We start from the raw sequence: 21,266 nt of genomic DNA on the forward strand, positions 1-21,266 counted from the left end.
TACCTCTTAAACTGTATCTGATAGATATGTTGTTATCAATATATTGTCTAGATGTGTATTCGACTATCTTCGTGATTTCCTTCGACAGGACTATATATTTTTAAAGATATCAAAAAATGCAGATTCAATCATGAATTATGTCTGAACAAATTTAGTATTGGTATATTACACGTATACCTTTTTAAAGAAAAAAGTTTATCTTCATACTATGCGAATGGTTCATATGAATTCGAAAAATAAGAGAAAACAAATATATAAGCTTGGAAGCTTATTTATTTTTGAGAAATACAAGCTTCTAAAAATAGTTCAAATGTATCACATAGGTGAGAGTATAGTCTTCTTAATACAAAATAAGTTATATAATATACAAAACACTGTATATTCTCTCAACAAATTCCCTCTCCCAGCACTTAAAGTCGACAGACAAGGATTGGATATAGTATTCCTATCAGATTTTTTTTTAAAGTGAAGTCCTGTTCTTAAAAATCGAGTTTGACAAAATAACTAACAACAAATATTGATAATACTTAAAACGAACCAATTAATCAAAATGTTAAAACATCGCTTTTGTGAACTAACTAAATGTGAAACAAGACACGTCAAAAAGCGCTAGTTTGTCGTTTAAAAGGATTTCGTGTTTGTTGTTCACTGTATGAGTAAACCATTTCAATTTTTTTTTTCAAAATAAAAATTAAGCTTACATATTCTTTAATATTCACTTCCTAAAATGATATTAGACGCATTCAAATAATATCTTATGTAGATTAACGTGTATGCCATTTGGGGTCGTTTCAAGTAAAATCACCAGCATTTAACATAGGAACATAGAACATGAATCTAAAAACTTAAGACTAGCGATATGTATGTGAAAATGGATTTATATAATAACACTTATGTGTAGTTAACATAAAAACTAAATTCTAAACGGACGGAAAATAACTTAACAGACGCATATCACAGCATTGTATATAATAACCATGATACGTATATTATAATATATAATCTTACATACCTATGAATTGTATCACAACATGAAAGATATAATTTAATCATAATATACATAAATAATACCTCAAAATACGTAAGATATTACATTAGGCAGGATATATATCATAATGCATAAGATATATATCACAATACGTAAGATATTTCTCAATACGTACTATATATATATATATATCACAATAGGTAAGATATATATCACAATAGTATGATAAATATTACAATAGGTAAGATAAATATCACAATAGTGTGATATATATCACAATAGGTAAGATAAATATCACAATAGTATGATATATATCCCAATACGTAAGAGATTTCTCAATACGTACTATATATATATCCCAATAGGTAAGATATATATCACAATAGTATGATAAATATTACAATAGGTAAGATAAATATCACAATAGTGTGATATATTTCACAATAGGTAAGATAAATATCACAAAACGTAAAATAATACAAAAGTTAAACATATATCACAATATGTACGATACATATCACAATATGTATGATATTTATCAATATGTAGGATATATCAAGGTATATAAGCTATATCACAACACACAAAATAAATTTCGACCTACACGTGACATGTATCAAAGAACATATATATGTCATAATTTTAAATGATATTTTATCACAAGTAATAGATATACATTGTCTTTGTATATCACACAACGTAAGATACATATAACAATAAATAGCTATAGATCTATGATGGTCTAATTTTACCTACTATACACTTTGCGTCAACACCATCCAGGGCAAAAGGTAATATGACTATCCTACGGGCAAATGAAAGGCACATTCACACAACTCGAAAGTGAACACAGCATTATATATCACAGTCATATTTCAACAAAAGTAATTTGAAATATATATCTAAGCTACACTCACTCAAACTCTTGCATACTTTTAATGAAAACAAGCTAGTTACATTAGTGTTTGCCCTTCGAATCTTACGAGGGTAAACCGTTTACTAGAACGAGAAAGTAATGATTTTAATAAGACAATCCTAGTGCGAATAATCATCCTTTTTCATAGTTGTCATTTCCACGAAAATTCGAAATTAGTAATGACAATTATGAGTAATTTATATTTTAAAGACGATAATGGCTTCAGGTTAGCGAATTAAAACAAATAACAAATAATCAAATGTTTATCGATAGCCATCCAGCACTATATCTTATGATGGGATACTGTATACTACGGTTACATTATGGAATAACGTAACTTGGGCAGTTTAGGGTCTACATTTATATGACGGCAAATACTATACCATAGTGCAAATGGAATATTTCATAACAATTCATCAACTGTACAACTAGAATATGCAACATTGAAACATCCGATTATTTACAACAAAATGAAGTGTTGAAACATACATGTTATTATATGAATGATACACATATACGACTATACTGATTTCTTATACAATATTTTATACAGTGTTCTGCATTTCATAAGCAAAACGAGAAAAATATTTTACAATAGTTTGCGACTAAGAATAAATAATTCTTTAAACAGAGATACATATATAAGTGATTCCCGTTGTGCTCGGCACATGCATGTCCGTCAAAAATAATTCGCAGCATTACAAGCACTAATACAAGTGATATTGATAACATCGACCACCCGTCTATCAGGGCTATGTGGATACCTCTGCATAGATGTCATGAACATTGTATTACAGCTCTGTATGGCGAAGTCGTCTTCTTCCTGCCTGTAACAAGTTAATAGTACATCATAACAAAAACACAAAATAAAAAGCGTACTACAAATGAGTTAACCAGTATACTACGATTTGTGTGCTATGACACATAATGAAAAGAAGTTCATAACTGTTATTTATTCTATTTGGTATACAACACAAATTGGTTTTACTTAAATCCTTTTGCAGCCTTAATAACAAATTAAAAGTAACACACAACGACGCCATTTTTAATGTTAACCGATAAAAGTGCGGACTACCTTCAGAAATCTACTTATCAGAATAAAGTTGACAGTCTGGATACCAATAATAACCAATTCTCGAGTGTAGTTTTTTTTCACTTTTCGAATATTGAAATAATATGCAATGATTTGGTATTTACGGGGTCATTATTATCAGTGGAATAAATAAAACGATCGAACATGAACACAAAGAATTGCATAACTAATCGATAGGTTCGTAAATATGTTCATGCAAATTAGCAATATAAGAAAGAAACAATCGGCAAACGTTGTATGCAATTACCTTTTAGTGCAATGCATATGGGGCCTCTTGTCTAGGTGGGGGATGCCTTTGTCCCTGACCGTTCATCTCATGGTCTTGTCTCCTAGAAAAAGAAAATGAATGGGGCTTACATAGCTATACTCACCACACGTCAAATATTAAAATAGCATCTCGAACACTTCAATATTGATATATGACCAATTGATGGATTCATGTTCATACAAACGGGTTTTTAAACCTGACCACGTGTGACTTTAATGATTTAGTATTGATTTTGGATGTTACTATGGTATGTCGTAAATATAAACATGAAGGGGAGGTAATAAGTTATGAAGTACAGTATTAGACAGCGGACGGGCAACTAGACAAACAAGTATAGCATACCCAGGAGAGGTAAATATAATATGACATTTAAACAATGACGAGGATTGATGATACCCTGATGTACAATTTGGTTTGAAATCGATATAGTCTTTTATTGGTATTCAGCTTACATATGGTTCAGTTTTAAATGTATTAAGGCACGTACCTGTACATAGCCTCGTTTGCTCGTGCTTGTTCCAAGCGTTCGGCGTAAGGGTCATTACCGTAACTCTTCTGATTACTTTGTTCTGGTCTGCAATATATTTGAATAAGATCATCAAAATAAATCTGTTTTACTACAATATATTTGTATTATACATTTCTTTTATAACATATGACAGTAACTTTTGTTTTCTGATATATACAAAAGGTGTCTCGAAAAGTCTAAGAATATCAAATTAATAGTGAAGTACAAACGTTTACAACAGTATTGCAAAATAATGTTTTAATATTCAACTTTATTTAATGTTTTGTCATGAACGTTTTGTGAAATGACTTTATAAGGCAAGTATTCTTTACAATAAACTTTAGGGGGTGGGTTCCTAAAGTCTTGTCATCAGGTAATTTAGCTATAACACAACGTACCTGTAGTCACGAGGTGGTGAGTGTCTGTGTGTTGGGGGTTGGGCGTTATACCAACTATCCTGAATTACAAACAGGTACACAATTTAAAGGAAGAATTAATGTATATTTACATCTAGATATCTGCATGCAACAGAGATTGAAACAATAGTGAGAAAACCACACTCGTGCAAAAGTCAAAGTGAAAAATATATACGCGCACACATGCAGAAGATAAGTGCATCAACAAAGATATATAGAAACAACCAGAACACAGTTATATCAGAAATATTAAGCATTTTCATTATTGTTTTCCATCTCATGAAGTGTCGGCTTAATAATGGTTCATAACTTCAGAAAGAATACATAGAACAAAACCTCAGTTCACATCTGATATTATTCATTTCCTTAACGTTGTGACAAGAGTTGCCTCCTCCTTCATTCTAGCCTATGACTTACAGGTGGCTGTTTTCTAGCAGCAAAGGATGGCTGGCCTCTATTCAGACCTTCTGGGAAGGCCTGTAATAAGACGTATATTATGTACTAGTCACTTTACTAACACAAAACCAAATATTACTATCATAACCTTCAACATTATGTTATGCGTCTCCTTTCTCAGTAGTCTATCACAATATGGCTTATATGTCCTCGGGTGTAATATATGAGGTAATTCAACAACGGAAGGCCAGTACGTGAAAATCGGATGTTCTGCATGCAAGCAAAATAGCATTCCACATTAAAAGATACAAGGCGAGATATGTGCTTGTGTCACTCCATAGCATAACAGAAAACGGTAGTGTCTAGCAGAAACAGGACATCACACGGTTATAAGATATAGATATATACACACGCAATCAATTTCAAAACAAAATGTTGTGTCAACACACGCTTTTAACGCGATAGTTCAATATTGAAAGATATTCTAGCATGATATGAAATATTTCAGATTCAAAACATGCATATGCTGTGTATATATTAAATTCATAAATCTCTTGAATATAATGACAAAGTAAGGGAAAATAATTCTTTAATTATAAAACATGAGAAAGAAAAACATGACATTTATATAGACATCATTGGCCATAATATACTAACATGATCAACATAATTCTTGTAATCCTGCTTAGCGTTCTCATGCATTCTTCGTTTGTGAGCTTCCTGTGATTTACCCATATCGGAGAACATGCTCTTTTCGTCCATAGAAGGATCCCCTTGTCTCCTAGGTACCTCAGATTTCTTTTTCTGTAAGAAGGTCAATGGAATAACAGAAAATGCATCATTTTGTTTTGTTCTAGGTCGACGGTTGTTTCTTGGTCCGCTTGCATTAAGATCTTATATCTGTGTAACTCGCTTTGTGACAAGAAAAAAACAGGAACAGTAATTCAACTTATAGACTATCCGTCATCCTTAAAATACATCTAAGCTTTGTAAAATATTAGAATAAGGATATTGAAAATCACTTTTCATAATAAAAATAACAATGACATGATTATGATGTCAATTGTCACCTGTAAGAAACTGCAGATCCATATATGAAGCATTTAAAACCATAATGCACACACCACACAGACAACATATAAAGGTAAAGAAAATAGGAGTCCATAACGAGTATAGAGGATAAAAGGTTTTGTATTAGTCTTAAACAAGCATTTTACAGACTATAATGATATACATGTACTATAAAATATCTTCTACAAGTGATTCAAATACAAAAAATTATCAGTTACATAATTTGTCATTCTAATGAAAATACGTATCCCTCTCTATCATTTGCATTTAAGTTTCCTCATACACGAGGCGAGTATATGGTAAGATAAATGTTAACAGTTTTCAGCTACATTATTGTAGGTATTAAAAACGAACCATGCAAGAAACATGCATTAAGACACAAAGCAGGTTATTATAACGGAACACTTCTAAATTTGTACATTCATACACACAATGTACTTCTGTACACTAATACAATATACGTATGTACATAAATAACACGATGATCATTAATATGTATTAATATAGCACTCAAATGAACAATGTAGTTACACTATAAGTACACACAGCAAATCAGCATGTTTCAATTATATATAATTTTATTGCAATATTACATCATGATCAACATTGATCAGCATAACAATTGTAAAAACCTTGACCATACAAACACCATAAAACCTTGCTTCAAAGAAATCTTAATTCTAAACTTAACATCCATTAACATATCTAAAACAGAAAAAAATATGAAACAAAAACAAAACAAACACCAGAAATGGTATGTTTGAAAAACACATATTTTGTAAAGTGTCCAAACAAAATACACAATATGCTATTTCATTGATGCCACTCCGTCACACTGTTATACATGGGGGACCACTCGATACCTCTAGGTAATTTAGCATCTCTTTCTTTCTTTCCGCATTCATGTGTTTTCTTGTGTCCGGGTATTTTGATACAAAAAGCACACTACCTTGATCGCCAAATACCTTCTTCCTCTCTTTCGGCGGTTCTTGCTAAATATCCAGAAAACATGTGTTTATAGTGGAAAGTTCACTAATGGCTCGCTAGTATAGACCTCAGGTTTCCGAATTGAAAAGACGTTTGAATTTAATCAACCAAAGTAGATAAAAACTTAATGAAACGTCATGACGAATAATGCTCAGAGTAACGAGGTCTGTGATTACTTGAGTTCAAAGCGATGATTTGACATGTTATGTCGTAATTTAAGCAAAGTTGATTAAATGTTACGTGTCAATATTAACGATTATGAGTTTTTTTATACATGTCCCCTCAAGCACTTTACTACCTTGTCCATGAAGCTGTGAAATTCCTCTCGTAATTCTTCTTTCATTTTCTCTCCTCGTCTCTTGTATTCTCCGGAAGTGGGATAAATCTTAGGATTATCATTAGACCCCCAGAATTCTTTGCTTCTGTTTGCAGGCTGTTGCTAACAATAGATCATACCAAATCAACTTATAAATACAGCATTAACGGAGAACCATCACAACCAATCGGTGAAGACATTTGACAGGTACAACTCGGAAAAGAAACAACCAAAATGAAAACGATAATGCATTAAGTTGTATACATATACACTAAGGAAAACTTTTTTAATAAAGTTAAAGAAAAGACAAAAAAAAAAAATGAAACTGCTTTATAAAATCGTAATCTGTTTGTATTATTAAAAATAAAATATATAAGAAAGAACACCCATAACTATCAGCGAGAAAATTATAATAAACGCTGTGTAGAAATTAACAACTTAGTTTCAAATCACAAGTAAAACTGAAAACATTTTAATGTATAAGTAAATCAGAAGCCAGTAAAGCAAATGAGTTCTAATCCCAAATCCTCCGAAACGTTCACCGAATTGAGATTTATTCACAATGGCAACTCAACATTCTTGTCAACATACATATGTTAAGTTCATTAGTCACATCATAACATTATTCAATCGCGGTCAATTGCATTGTATTAAAAGATCCAGTATTAAAACAAACACACACACGCAAACACTCGCACACTTCTCGCATGCCAATCTCCAAAGCCGTTTATACTGTTATTCATTCAACAAATCAGTATTGTAGGTAGTATGTATTACAATGCAGTTCCGTGAAAACCAACACAAAACATAAAATCATATATATTGCTGTTAAGTACACGATATATGTATTAATAGTATAATACCTAAAAGTACCTAGTGAAACAAGAGCAAAAGTTAAAGAGTATTTGGCCAGGTTTTTTTTTAAAACATTACATGTTTCTTTGGGGAATCGCTTAATATTATCACTTTTTCAAACTCGAATATTTCTGTGGGTATATACATTATGTTAGAATTATTTAACCGAATTACATTATTGAATAGCATCAATTTTGAATCGTTACAGTGTGTTGATATTCATGTTTGTGTATGTAGTATTGTATTAGTTTTCTTTAAATTCGAACGTATTAAGGAGTGAGAATTCTTATTAGAACATGTAGCATGCCATATAACGCTACCAACAATGTATTCCAATCGTCAACAAGCCAGCTAAAATATATGTACCGAGGCAAGATAGACTTGATAATCGGCTTGGAGTTTAGCTCTGATCTGCTCCCTTTTAAGATCGTAGGTACCCGCAGGTACTATAGGAGGAGATTCCATACTACGCTCCCAGGATTGGCGAAAATTATCCTCTTTCTTGCTTCGTGCATCATCTTCTTTTGCAATCTATTTTTAACCAAATGATTCTTAATAATAATATACCTATCAACATAGCAAAAATAAATTTAGACAAACATCGTTTATTCGGAATTATCACAGCTGATTAAAACTGAGAAAAGGTTGTTTTGGAGAAATATTGAATGTTTCATGCAAATCAAATCGAAATTAGATAAAACAAATTCAAGTCGAAGGATTTTATTTCATGAATGACCACACTTTAACACTCGTTCCTCTTCCACATCATACCAAAGCTATTGTCATGTCAAAATGACGTTAGTGATCGGCTTGAACACAACACCGAACATCATTACCGAAGTTAATCGACAAATGACAAGTGGTTTTAATAGAAACTAAAGACTTATAAAAATATTAATGCGAAGATTGCTTACAGAACATACCCATATACCAAATTAATAAGCCGTCTACTTTAAAATCAAATGTCAAATGACGCGTCTCTTAAGAGACGCCTACCTGTATTTGCACGTGTGGCGTATACGATTTCTTATGAAACTGAAGAAATCGTAAAATCCATCAGAATACCATTTCATTAACAGTAGCTTCAGGAACTCAATTCATTAGGTCGATTTACACGTGTCTGATATTATCAGCATATTATAATAAATTCATTAAAAGTTATTTGTTATTTCAGGAATTGGGAATTAAGTCCGTGATAAAGTCGGGCATCGACCGGAGATTATGATAAAGTTTTAAAATACCTATGATGTTCCGTTGCTTATCGTAATTTAAAAAATCATACCTTAATATATAGAAATATATTGTCGTATTGTAAATGAGTAAAACAACAGTAACAGCACTAGGTATCAGCAGTTCACTATATATCCTCAAGCAAGGCAGTTATGGTTACATGAAGTGATGCTGGGTAGTGTTCTTACCGATATATGTAATAAAATATGAAAGAAAGAAATACACACCATGGATTGACCAACCTTATCCATTTGTAACTCATAACTCTTCCTCCATTCTTCCTTCAATTTCTTTTGTTTCACAGCGTAGTCGTTGCCCATAGGAAATGCCTTCTGATTTTCAAAGTCGACCTCCTTACTACTTCCTCCGCTTGGTATATGTCGGACGGATTTTTGTGGCAGCTTAGATTTGGAAATATTAAATGACTACAACCACTGTCTCAACATCTTTAACACACAACATATAACAGTATAAGACAATACATGACGGCACTGACCACTCAGAGGAACCGTTCCACCTAATGCTATAGAATAGAGGATCTTTCTGCTGGGAGCACGATGGGTGGCATAAGAGAAATCTGCACAACCGAGAACGGAAACCGCCGCTTACCCGTATTTTAGTTAGTTTCCACTCAAAAACTATACATTTTCTACATTGTAAGTATGATACTGATTTTGCAAAACAACCACAAACCATGCTATCACAACTAAATTCAAGTAAGCTGATGAAAAAACATGCACTAACTTATTCGCCAGCCCTTTCTGTTATGGAAGCTAATATTCATGTACTGTTGTCAAGAATAGAAAAACACACGGTAGTATTGTATGATACATGTAATAATAAACTGCTTATGAATGGTAAACCTTGATCGCATACATATCGTGTGAGCAACTATCACACGTCCCATCAAATATCATTGTTATAACCAGCAGACATCAAACAAAACAAATATCCAACGTGTCAGATATCAATTTTGATCCGAGCACTTTCGGAAATCCACCTTTTACTAAGTCATTTTTCTACGTGAGTAATCATATAACGTAAACAGATTTTCTTTGACGTAATATTTGTGTTTATTGCATTTTTGCCAGTGAAATATAGATATTTATGAAACTAATAAAAAACTGAAGCGATGAGCAGTGAAAATTTAAGATTTTGCAGTGAAAATATAAGATTTTGCAGTGAAAATATAAGTTTTCCATTTTTGACCAGTCAGAGCGGACCTTTGTATTCACCTCGTTGAAACGTTGATTTTTCCAATCGAAGCGGAGATAGATGAATTGGTTATTTTGCTGTATCTTTGAAATATTCTGACCAGTTTTTGACTTAATACTCACTTGATGTTAGCTATTCATGCACAGATTCTCCGATAACAGCTGAAAACGCTTACACTGCGCTGATCACTCCTTTCAAAATGGCGCCGTCATGTTGACGTGGAGTAACGTCACAAAGAGATGACGTCATTACTGATTCCCGCCCTTTTTGACTATCAATTTTTCGATGTTTTTAATTTTGTTTTTAAGTTTATGAAATGCAATAAACAGAAAATTGAATGGTTTCCCGTTAAATATAACATATATTTCACTCGTATGACAGAATATTTCGATATTTTTCACTCGTGCTTCGCACTCGTGAATATATCGATATTCTGTCATACTCGTGAAATATATGTTATATTATACGGGAAACCATTCAATATCCTCTATATATTTCTCAGATACATATGTACATGTATACATTTTGTTTTAATTTCATATAGAACATCATTACTTCTTGTAAACACTTCCCATAAACACATACAATGTGTTTTATAAGGATTTACATCTCATACACACATATAAATATATTGTTGATGTAGAAAGTGTGTAGTTCTTGTGTACACGTCTGTTAAATACATATTTATTGTATGACATCATACACCTGAGTGACTTATCTGCAATCAAGTGTCACAATCACCTAAGCTACACACAAAATTATCTTCAGAATATAGTTCTTTGAAGCAAGGTTTAATTTTTACAATTTTGTTTAAAACTTAACACCAAGTAAAATCAACAAATCGTCGATTGCACATTTTGAAAATAAGCATAAGTAATGATTGTTAGCTTGTATAAAATGTTAACTCTACGTTTTAAAGAATACAATAATTTGTTACGAGGAAACCTAAAGATACAAAATCCCTTATTATTACACGTCTTTACCACTTCCTACAGCGGTGCACAATATTTCTCAAATGTATATCTAAGATACTATCATACCGTTATTTGTTAAAATTTCTTAAAAAAAAATACCAGATTTTCATTTGACCTAACAATCTTAGCTAACTAATTTGATAATTACATAAAAATCAACATTATTGATCTATTCCTAACAATTTTCTCATTAGTAGTAATGAAAATAATATAATCAAGGAAAAGAAACTTATTTCATAGGGAGTGAAAGAAGAGGAAGCGAAAAAAAATCCTTGCAATTTCACCAAAGTGATTTGTTAACTGAGGAGCTAAGGAAGGAAACTTCTTGATAGATACCAGATAAATAATTCATTAGAAAGAAAAGGTGTCAACCGTGAGAGAAAGGAAATCTCGTGAAAAAGTACCATCCTGTGAAAAAGTTAATAAGTTTATATGTATAATGTATCACGTTACCTCGTTCAACATATTCCAATATCTGGTATGATTCTGAAAAGAAATGATTTATACCTCTAGCTTTAGCAATGTTTCTACTCGTTCATAAGGCTACACATAATCTCTACCAATCCTGCTTGAATACATATCTAAGGAAGCGGGCAAGACAAAACAAGAGGCATACTATGCCACGACAACAAGCTTGTAGCCACGGCTGCATCTGGTAGCCATTTTACCTTCTTCTCTTCCTCAACTCTGTGCGCAACCTCTCGGTCGTGTTTCTTGCTTGGGTGCATTTTCTGAGGAGGACGCTGCTCCGTTTCTGAATGGTAGCCGTTTGCTTGTCTTTCTGATTGCTGGGCACTTCCTTTTAAACTCATCTTATCATATGGGAGTCCGTGCTACATGGACATAATACACTATCTCTATAAATTTTTTTCACGTTTTAGTATAAACCGACTATTTCATTTACATTGTCAACAGTCAACATTGTATATATACATGAGAAATTGGCGTTTTCATAAAAGAATCATTTTACATCATAGGTCAAAATATTTCGTTACATTGTAGAATATATCAGAGTTGAAAAAAAGCTTCCAAATACAGATCAGATATAAGAGAAAGGGAATTTCTGACCAATTGTTTTAGATAATTCCAATGCATTAAACAAGAAATTGAAATCAAAATCCAGAAGAAAAGGTAAATCAATTATCTTCAAGTGAATTTGTCATTTCAAAATTCATTCAGTAAGTGATGCACCTCAAGAAAACCATAAAACTCAAAGGATTCACAATGTTATCCACTTCAGATGAAGCCATACAGAGGCAATGGCGCAGGCAAGAAGTTACTATCAGAAGCCAACTCTAGAAAATGCAGAAGACAAACTGAAAGTCAAACGACACAGGCCATCACCACGAATATATATGGGTAAATAGAGCCACAGTACGTCAAACAGATGAGGACAGGCCATGTCACTGCAACCGCCAATTAAAGATCCCTAATTGGTCATGTGACCTATATAGAGAGTATTTTATAGAATCGTCCAAATAGAAAAAGAGAAACCTTTGCATTTGCCTTTATTTTCACAGAAGAACAGAAGAAATTTTATTCTGTGACCATACGGCATATAGAACATTCAGTTTTGCTATCAGAATATTCACTTCAAGAAAATTCACATATTAGAGAGTGAGAGTAAAGGAAATCACTACAACAGTATATATATGGCAGTCCACAATCAAATCAAGAGAATTAAATAAAACACTTTGTTATGTGTCGGAAAAATATAAGTAGTGCGAAAAGAGTGACAACTATTTCAAAATAAATAAAGTGCTGTGTTGTTTAGCGTTCAACTCCTGTTATAAAAACATTATTAGGATCCAGATTCATCACAAAGTTCAAGAAGAACTCCAAACTATTAGGAGGGGATACAGGCAGGCAGAGAGCGAGTCAATACCTTGGCGAGATACTGGTTATATTCCACGTTTCTCTGCTTTTCTTTAAATGCCCTCATATCATCGTAGGGCTTTTGTGTTAACGGAAGCCCTTGTTTTTCCTCTGGTGTAGGTGGTTGGTACCTCCGTGGTGAATGTCTCTAAAATGATTCAGGAGATTGCTGGTTAAAGGGGAATGCATCTTCAGTTTTTAGATTATGTATAGATGTCTTTGCCATTTTGTCACGATTTAAGTCAACACACCCTTCATTATTATTAAATCTATAATAGGATAATTGAACATTTAGAAAAACCATACAGCGATGTTATCATCGGTACTCAAAATATCATCACATTAGTTCAACTTCTTGTACTTAGAAGATAGACGAATTCTATCTCAATAGAGCGCTACAAATCTAATTTTCCTCTGTAGCTTATTCATACCTTTTCTTCTAAAAAATTCCTATATTCCTGATTTCGATCTTTTTCTTGCTGTCGACGCATTTCATTTGACTTCCTATTATCAAGAGGTAAACCGAATTCTGGAGCTTTTCTGAAGACCTCTTGTGAAGGCTCTTGTGATTTACTCTATGTAACATAAGACGGAAGGAAATTTAATTCTTTGACAAAAATACTAAGCGGGTAAAATAGCATAACATTCCACTTTATGCAACACCTAACAAAATAAAAAATACACACCCACTTTCACCTAAATATAACTTATCATAAACCAACCATGACAAGTACCTGGTGTATATTTCAACACATGGTAACTGCTCACAAACTAAACATGTACAGATACATGTGCACAAACAAAACATGTGCATGTACATCGTGTATATTTCAACACATAATATCTCAAAAACCAAAAATATAGATACATAGGTATTAACTACAATGCAGTACAATGACATACAGTTATGATACGTTTAGTCCCTCTTTTGCGACACTTCAATAATACGATTCTACTTGTATACCTTTTGTTTGACACATTTAAGCATTTCAAATCTGCATTTTTCAACAGAATGTAAAACACTCTTTCTATAAGTTTTATAACAATACAACAGCTACAGATATGCAATTAAGCTCTAATTTATATTTAGAAGCTTATTCATACCTTTTTTTCTAAAAAAATCCTATATTCCCGATTTCGAACGTTTTCTTGCCGTCGGCGCATTTCATTTGACATCTCATTATCAAGAGGTAAACCGAATTCAGCAGCATGTCTGTCGAACTCATGCGAAGCTTCCTTTGTTTTACTCTATTTAATACAAGCAGGAAGGAGGTTTAATTCGCTGATCTCAAGTACATCTGACCTGGTGACATGTCTAACAAAACCCGAAAGGACCTCTAACAAACCAAACATGAAAAATAGCCAGGATATCACGGGAAAATGTGAAATATACGAATGCACTTAGGCTTTATCTAAAGCCGTAACAGCACATACATAAGTGTCAAAAATCTACTTCATTCCATGATAAACAATGTTTTGACCATCTATGTATAGATTCGCTTTAACAGTGATGTATCCTATGACCTACATCGAACATCACTCTTGATAATGTATTATTTGTAAAGATGTATATACATTCGAATCTGACATTTCCCCAATTACATTGCCTATCAGCCTACATACAGTATTGCCAAGGTAAGTGTTGTAAACCGCTTTCTTATTCATGTTATCAAATTTAGCAAATCTCATATGATAAATGAAATTATAAATACATGTACTAATAATACAATCTCTTACCAATTTCCCCTAGTATTAAAATTTAAACTACCTAGGTTCCAATCAAACAAAAACTATAATGAATTCATATATAAAAATACAGTCCTTATTCTACATATGAGTCTATGAATACAATCCACAACCTGTAGAAATGTGCAACAATGACTTTCCTTAAAGAACTATATACGATGTACAAAATATTGTATGCCCCCAGCAGTAGATATATAAATACATATGCTCTCAGAACAATATATATACATGTATTGCATATATATACTACATATCATTATGTACTACTACTACAACTGTAAAATAAATAAAGTTTACAAGACTATGTGATATACGTCTCATGGAAACTCTAGTTACTACACGAGTGGTCAGTTTATGAACGTCTGGTACACATCACAAACTCCACGAACATAGAGAGCACATTGACAGATGACAAACCAATGCTAAGTTGAAATATGACAACCAAATATTCATCAGTTTTTTTTCTCAATAAATTAAAAATGTGACAACTCTTATAAAATATTCACATATTTAATTACTAATCAAAAGTTTGAAAATGTGTGAACAATGATTTGTTTCAGAATAGCTTCATGTATAAAACTAATGCAATTTCTATTGTCTTATCACAAGCACTAAATTGTTTCTTTAACGTAAGTAAAACAAAATCTTTCATCACAGTTGATATTGTAATGTATTCCGTTGTAAATTTGTATATATAATGGAGATAATGCCTGTCTGTCGATTTATCTTTTTTCACGACAGGATAGTTAAAAAATGCTAGAAATATATTTTTTCTATTGTTCCGATTTTTGGAGTTTTAACAAATAGCAATATTGTTGAAAGGAAACCTTCATTGACTTTATTTTTTAATTATCTGGTATCCATATATTTTATTCAATATACACGAAAATTAATCTAGGACCACATTAAATAAGTCATCTATACCGTGATCCTGTTTATAATGTTATTATTATTTATTTAATAAAAATGATTGATATTAACATCAACTTTAATCATATTTAATTACATATTATCCAGGTTACTTGACATAAACCAATTTATAGGCCTGAAGGGATTTCAACGTCTGAACATTACAGTATCGACACTGATTTTACATTAATGACTAAACATTACAGTATCGACATTGATTTTACATTAACGTCTAAACATTTCAGTATCAGCACTGATTTTACATTAACATCTAAACATAACAATTTCGGCACTGATTTTACATTAATGACTAAACATTACAGTATCGACATTGATTTTACATTAACGTCTAAACATTTCAGTATCAGCACTGATTTTACATTAACATCTAAACATAACAATTTCGGCACTGATTTTACATTAACGTCTAAACATTACAGTATCGACACTTATTTTACATTAACGTCTAAACATTACAGTATCGACACTGATTTTACATTAACGTCTAAACATTACAGTATCAACATTTATTTTACATTAACGTCTAAACATACAGTATCGATATTTAATTTACATTAACGTCTGAACATTACAGTATCAGCACTGATTTTACATTAACGTCTAAACATTACAGTATCGACACTTATTTTACATTAACGTCTAAACATTACAGTATCGACACTGATTTTACATGAACGTCTAAACATTACAGTATCGGCACTTAATTTACATTAACGTCTAAACATTACAGTATCGACACTTATTTTACATTAACGTCTAAACATTACAGTATCGACACTTGTTTTACATTAACGTCTAAACATTACAGTATCAACATTTATTTTACATTAGCGTCTGAACATTACAGTATCGACACTTATTTTACATTAACGTCTAAACATTACAGTATCGACACTGATTTTACATTAACGTCTAAACATTACAGTATCGACACTTATTTTACATTAGCGTCTGAACATTACAGTATCGACACTTATTTTACAATGTGAGACTTTGTACAATAATTTCTTGGTTTAATTTTTCGATTACATTATTAATTGTGATGCAGTCCTTCTAATTAATATCATAGTAATTTTATATAATTATAACTATGATTATTATATTACTTTGATGACTGTGGTAAATTATCACATTCATTCAAAATGAGATCTAGTGAAGAAAACGATGTCTTACATGATAAAATGAAATACATATTGCACTTTGAGCTTGTAACTGCATTATTTTTTAATTGGACTAAGCTCTCCACTAATTCGTGTTAGTATACAGTATGTTAAACACCGTTTATTACACTACTCCTGGCTGTAGCACACACACTTCGTCGGTTAGTATGTAACGATTAGTAGTAAACCAATTCTACTAGTTAGCTGTAGTATTTTCTGTAGTACATTTGTCACACAATAATAATCAAGTACGGGACTACTTTAATCATTATTCTAATTTCTTAGATCAGTCTACCAACGTGAAATGTCACAACGCAATCTATATAGAACCATCTGTAATTTTGTCTAGCGTCACATTTGCATATTCATGCATATGGAAAAATAACTGTTTACAATTGCAACCAGAAGCAATTTTACAAACGCTAAGACCATAATATTGCAGGTCCTAAAATCTGGTATCTGGTATCTGGATGTTTTTGGTTTTTTTAGTTTATATGCCATAAACAGAAGCAAGAAATTTGCATACGCAAATGTGATACTGGGGGAATAAAAGAATTTTGGTATTCAACATCAGTTTTACATCTAAATTTGATACATGTCCATGCCATAATTATGACGTTGAAGGAAAACGACACTACCAACTGCCACCTGTAATATCTTTGTAGGAGTTATCTCCCTTATCTCAAACTGTTTCAAATTCCAGCTTTTTTTCAATATTATATCCTTTTCTTCCAGACTTTTTATCAATTTCCAAAATAGACAATAAAAGTCCACATATCATGAACTTCTGAAAGTGTCATATTCATTAATAGGTAAGAAATCCAACCAACCAATGTGCAGTCATACATAATAATATATAATCATACATGATAGAAGCAAGTCACACAGTTAAGCATCTCTGAGTATGAAGTCATGAATCCAGGAATAAAAATGCATGGATCAGTTTTATAGTAGAAATATTACATTGGTCGATATGTTCAATTAAAATAAACCGGTTCCAAACTCATTTTGAACAAATCTGATTGTTCATTAGTTTTTAAAAACCACATCAGCGTTTCTTTTCAGTTTTTCTTTTGCACATATATACTTGTCAACAGAATTCTGTGTATTTTCAATCACCAAAACAAAATTTAGAGGAATTCTGAATATGTTTTAAGTAATTAACTAAATAATTATGTCTGATAAGTTTGGAAATCATGAAAGAAAAAAAATTGCAAAATAGTGAATTTTGATAGATAAGCCATGATTCTAATTGTGACAGACAGTGATTTGGATATTGTATAGTAGTCTATGACTTTGTACACAGAGACTTGACACTTAAATGGAACAGCATATTCAAAATACATTTGAATTGTATTTGCATTTGGTATCTAGCAGTGTATTCATTGTTAACGAAAAAATCAAAATACAATATATCAATTACAGCATTAATGGATATGATGTGTTTATAGCCAAGCAATCAGTCACTCCAGCAACACTCCGGGGGATAGTGCCACACTCCAAGAATGGGGTACATGTACCTTTTTCTTCTGGTCATTATACTCTTTGTTTCGCTGATTGACCATAGCTCGTCGGCGTTCCATTTCGTGCTGTACATCACCAAATATGCCACCCACCAGCCCGCCCGAGAGCCTACTGTGGGCTAAATCTGAGCTCGGATTCCTAGCATAGGTATATACCGGCTCTCCATTCTAGCACACGCACACATCAAAATATATACTATACAGAAAAGTGTTCCTAAACATTTAAACATTCAAAATATTACCACAGTGAAACCTTATCAATATACTGTATCTTCATTATTTTGTTTTCAATAATAAAACTTGAATTAATCAAAATATCTTTAAATGTTATATAATTATTAATGATTTGATTTCTAATAGAGAGGCCTGGAAAATTAAAATACATTTTCAGATTATCAAATCCTAAACGAACATGATTAATGAGGTTCCTTTGCAATCATTATCTAAAATAACAAAATATGCAATACATGTAAACAATACAAAAACACTTCAGAACAAAAGACATCAATGACACAATTTAAAGCAAAAACAATTCTAAGAAAACAATCCATTTTGATTTAATATAGATTTAACCTGAGAACGTCATTTTATAAATATGAAATAAAAATATAAATTTCCATAACTTTTGCCAAAACAAAATAAGAAAACAACACAGGTTATATTACTGACACTAATTACATTACAGAACAACATCCATAGACATCTCCAGCATGTAACAGCTATAATACAACAATCATGCAAAGATCACATTAACACAGGTAATCAGAAAGATTTCCCAACAAATGTGAAATTCCAACATCAATATTATATGTAGTGTCAACATTTTTAATGATTAATGGTTATGCACATATATGGTAATGTAATAAATTCATAATTGATCTTATAATATGTTATGTAATGTAATGTCATTAATTTATAATTGATCATTATAGGATATGATGGTAATGTCATTAATCTATAATTGATCATTATGAGATGTAATGTCATTAATAATAATCTATAATTGATCATTATAATATGTTATGTAATGTATTGTCATTAATTTATAATTGATCATTATAATATGTTATGTAATGTATTGTCATTAATTTATAATTGATCATTATGAGATGTAATGTCATTGATAATAATCTATAATTGATCATTATAAGATGTTATGTAATGTATTGTCATTCATTTATAATTGATCATTATAAGATGTTATGTAATGTATTGTCATTAATTTATAATTGATCATTATGTAATGTATTGTCATTAATTGATAATTGATCTTTATAGAATAAGGTGGTAATGTCATTAATTTATAATTGATCATTGTAAGATATGGAAAAACTAACAAAAGTTGAGGAAGATAGGGATTATGGCGATGGGCTTTTTTCACATATAAACTTTATCACAAAAAGACAATTCAATATAAGAAAACTAAATATTAGTTTTTGTCAGTTATAGAAAATCGACTGATATGTAAGATGCTATTTTGTTTGATATAGGTATGACAGCTTTACAAAGCGATCACTTGTTTTTATTTCAATAATCTCAAACCAAATGAAGGTGTATTGAATCATTGAAAGCTACAATAATTCATCCTTTACTGGAACAAACTAGAACACAAGTTTCAAATACATCACAGATGGGAATTATTACAGTTTTCAATACCCTTACATTTCCTTATTTCCATTACATCTGTCACTGGACATGCTACGTATGGTAGATTCAATGATTTGATGTGTTGTGTTTGAAATTATCTAAAACAAGATGTGATGCAATCGCTATGACAACCATGCAGTAATACCTGTGACAAGAAGGATTGGTATTGTTCACGACGTTCTGTTTCCAAGTTTTGACGATGACGTTCATGGTTATCGGAGTTGGAATAATGGTCGAACTTTGGTTGGACTGCTGGCTGCCTCCTCATACTATCTAGCTTCTCTCTTTTCTTCTGAGCCTTCCTGTCTTCCTACAAACACAGTATTTATACAACGAACTGAACATATTTCACAGTAAATGTACCAAGCATTGTTGAATGTATCACAAGAATGCAAATTTCAAATGTAACAATTTGGAGAGAAATTGAGGGAGATTCCCCTAAAAACCAGGCGGTATGACAGCTATATCTCTCTAAAAGTTCCAATGCCCAGATACTCTCAGGACCAGTCTTCACCTTCAATAGATAGAATACTGATGTGTCCTGTCTCACCAGTAATGCGAGGATCAAATTACCAGAAGGATTTACCTCATTCAGGAAAGCATTGTATTCTTTATTCCTTTCCTTTTGGCGCCATTCTGAGATGGGATTTTTGCGGTAGGATTCTAGATGTATGTCTGGCATGTTCTCCTACAAAGTAATACAAAAGGTCATAGGTTAGATTGATTTTTTTTAAAGAATAGAAATTCAAGAACAAATAAATCAATAATAACTTCATTGCATCCTCAGTACTATAAACTGTACTGTCGGGTTGAAATGGTCAGGAGAGGTATTTATAGTAGGTGACATTCACACAATACACAAATGGTCAGGAGAGGTATTTATAGTAGGTGACATTCACACAATACACAAATGGTCAGGAGAGGTATTTATAGTAGGTGACATTCACACAATACACAAATGGTCAGGAGAGGTATTTATAGTAGGTGACATTCACACAATACATAAATGACCAAAATAACAATTGGAAGTACACAATACAAAAATGTTATGTTTTTTTTTCCCATTTTGCTACAGCAACAAAGATTGTCGGAATTTATTCTACTCTCAAAATGTCCCTTTTAACTATAAAACAATAAATGAAGAAAATTCAA

General features: G+C 31.8%; 1 protein-coding gene across 32 annotated transcripts in view; it reads right to left on the minus strand.

The window, feature by feature from the left end:
• Window positions 1–255: 255 nt before the first annotated feature.
• The window catches only part of LOC117325482 (trichohyalin-like), a 62,893-nt gene continuing 41,882 nt past the window's right edge, over window positions 256–21,266 (minus strand). For 17 of the 32 annotated variants that reach the window (XM_033881712.1, XM_033881731.1, XM_033881711.1 and 14 more), the window contains 14 exons: window positions 20,701–20,802; window positions 20,260–20,424; window positions 18,465–18,635; window positions 14,213–14,356; window positions 13,540–13,683; window positions 13,119–13,256; window positions 11,902–12,066; window positions 11,687–11,719; window positions 5,243–5,389; window positions 4,607–4,666; window positions 4,172–4,230; window positions 3,753–3,839; window positions 3,245–3,326; window positions 256–2,731 (listed from right to left, as the gene is read on the minus strand). In XM_033881712.1, the coding sequence (XP_033737603.1) occupies window positions 3,248–3,326; window positions 3,753–3,839; window positions 4,172–4,230; window positions 4,607–4,666; window positions 5,243–5,389; window positions 11,687–11,719; window positions 11,902–12,066; window positions 13,119–13,256; window positions 13,540–13,683; window positions 14,213–14,356; window positions 18,465–18,635; window positions 20,260–20,424; window positions 20,701–20,802 (1,494 nt within the window). In that variant the 3' untranslated portion in view covers window positions 256–2,731; window positions 3,245–3,247. The other 15 variants (XM_033881716.1, XM_033881714.1, XM_033881715.1 and 12 more) reach the window with 15 other exon arrangements.

This window comes from Pecten maximus, chromosome 4, assembly GCF_902652985.1.
Source record: "Pecten maximus chromosome 4, xPecMax1.1, whole genome shotgun sequence".
In the NCBI taxonomy this organism is placed as follows: Eukaryota; Metazoa; Mollusca; class Bivalvia; order Pectinida; family Pectinidae; genus Pecten; species Pecten maximus.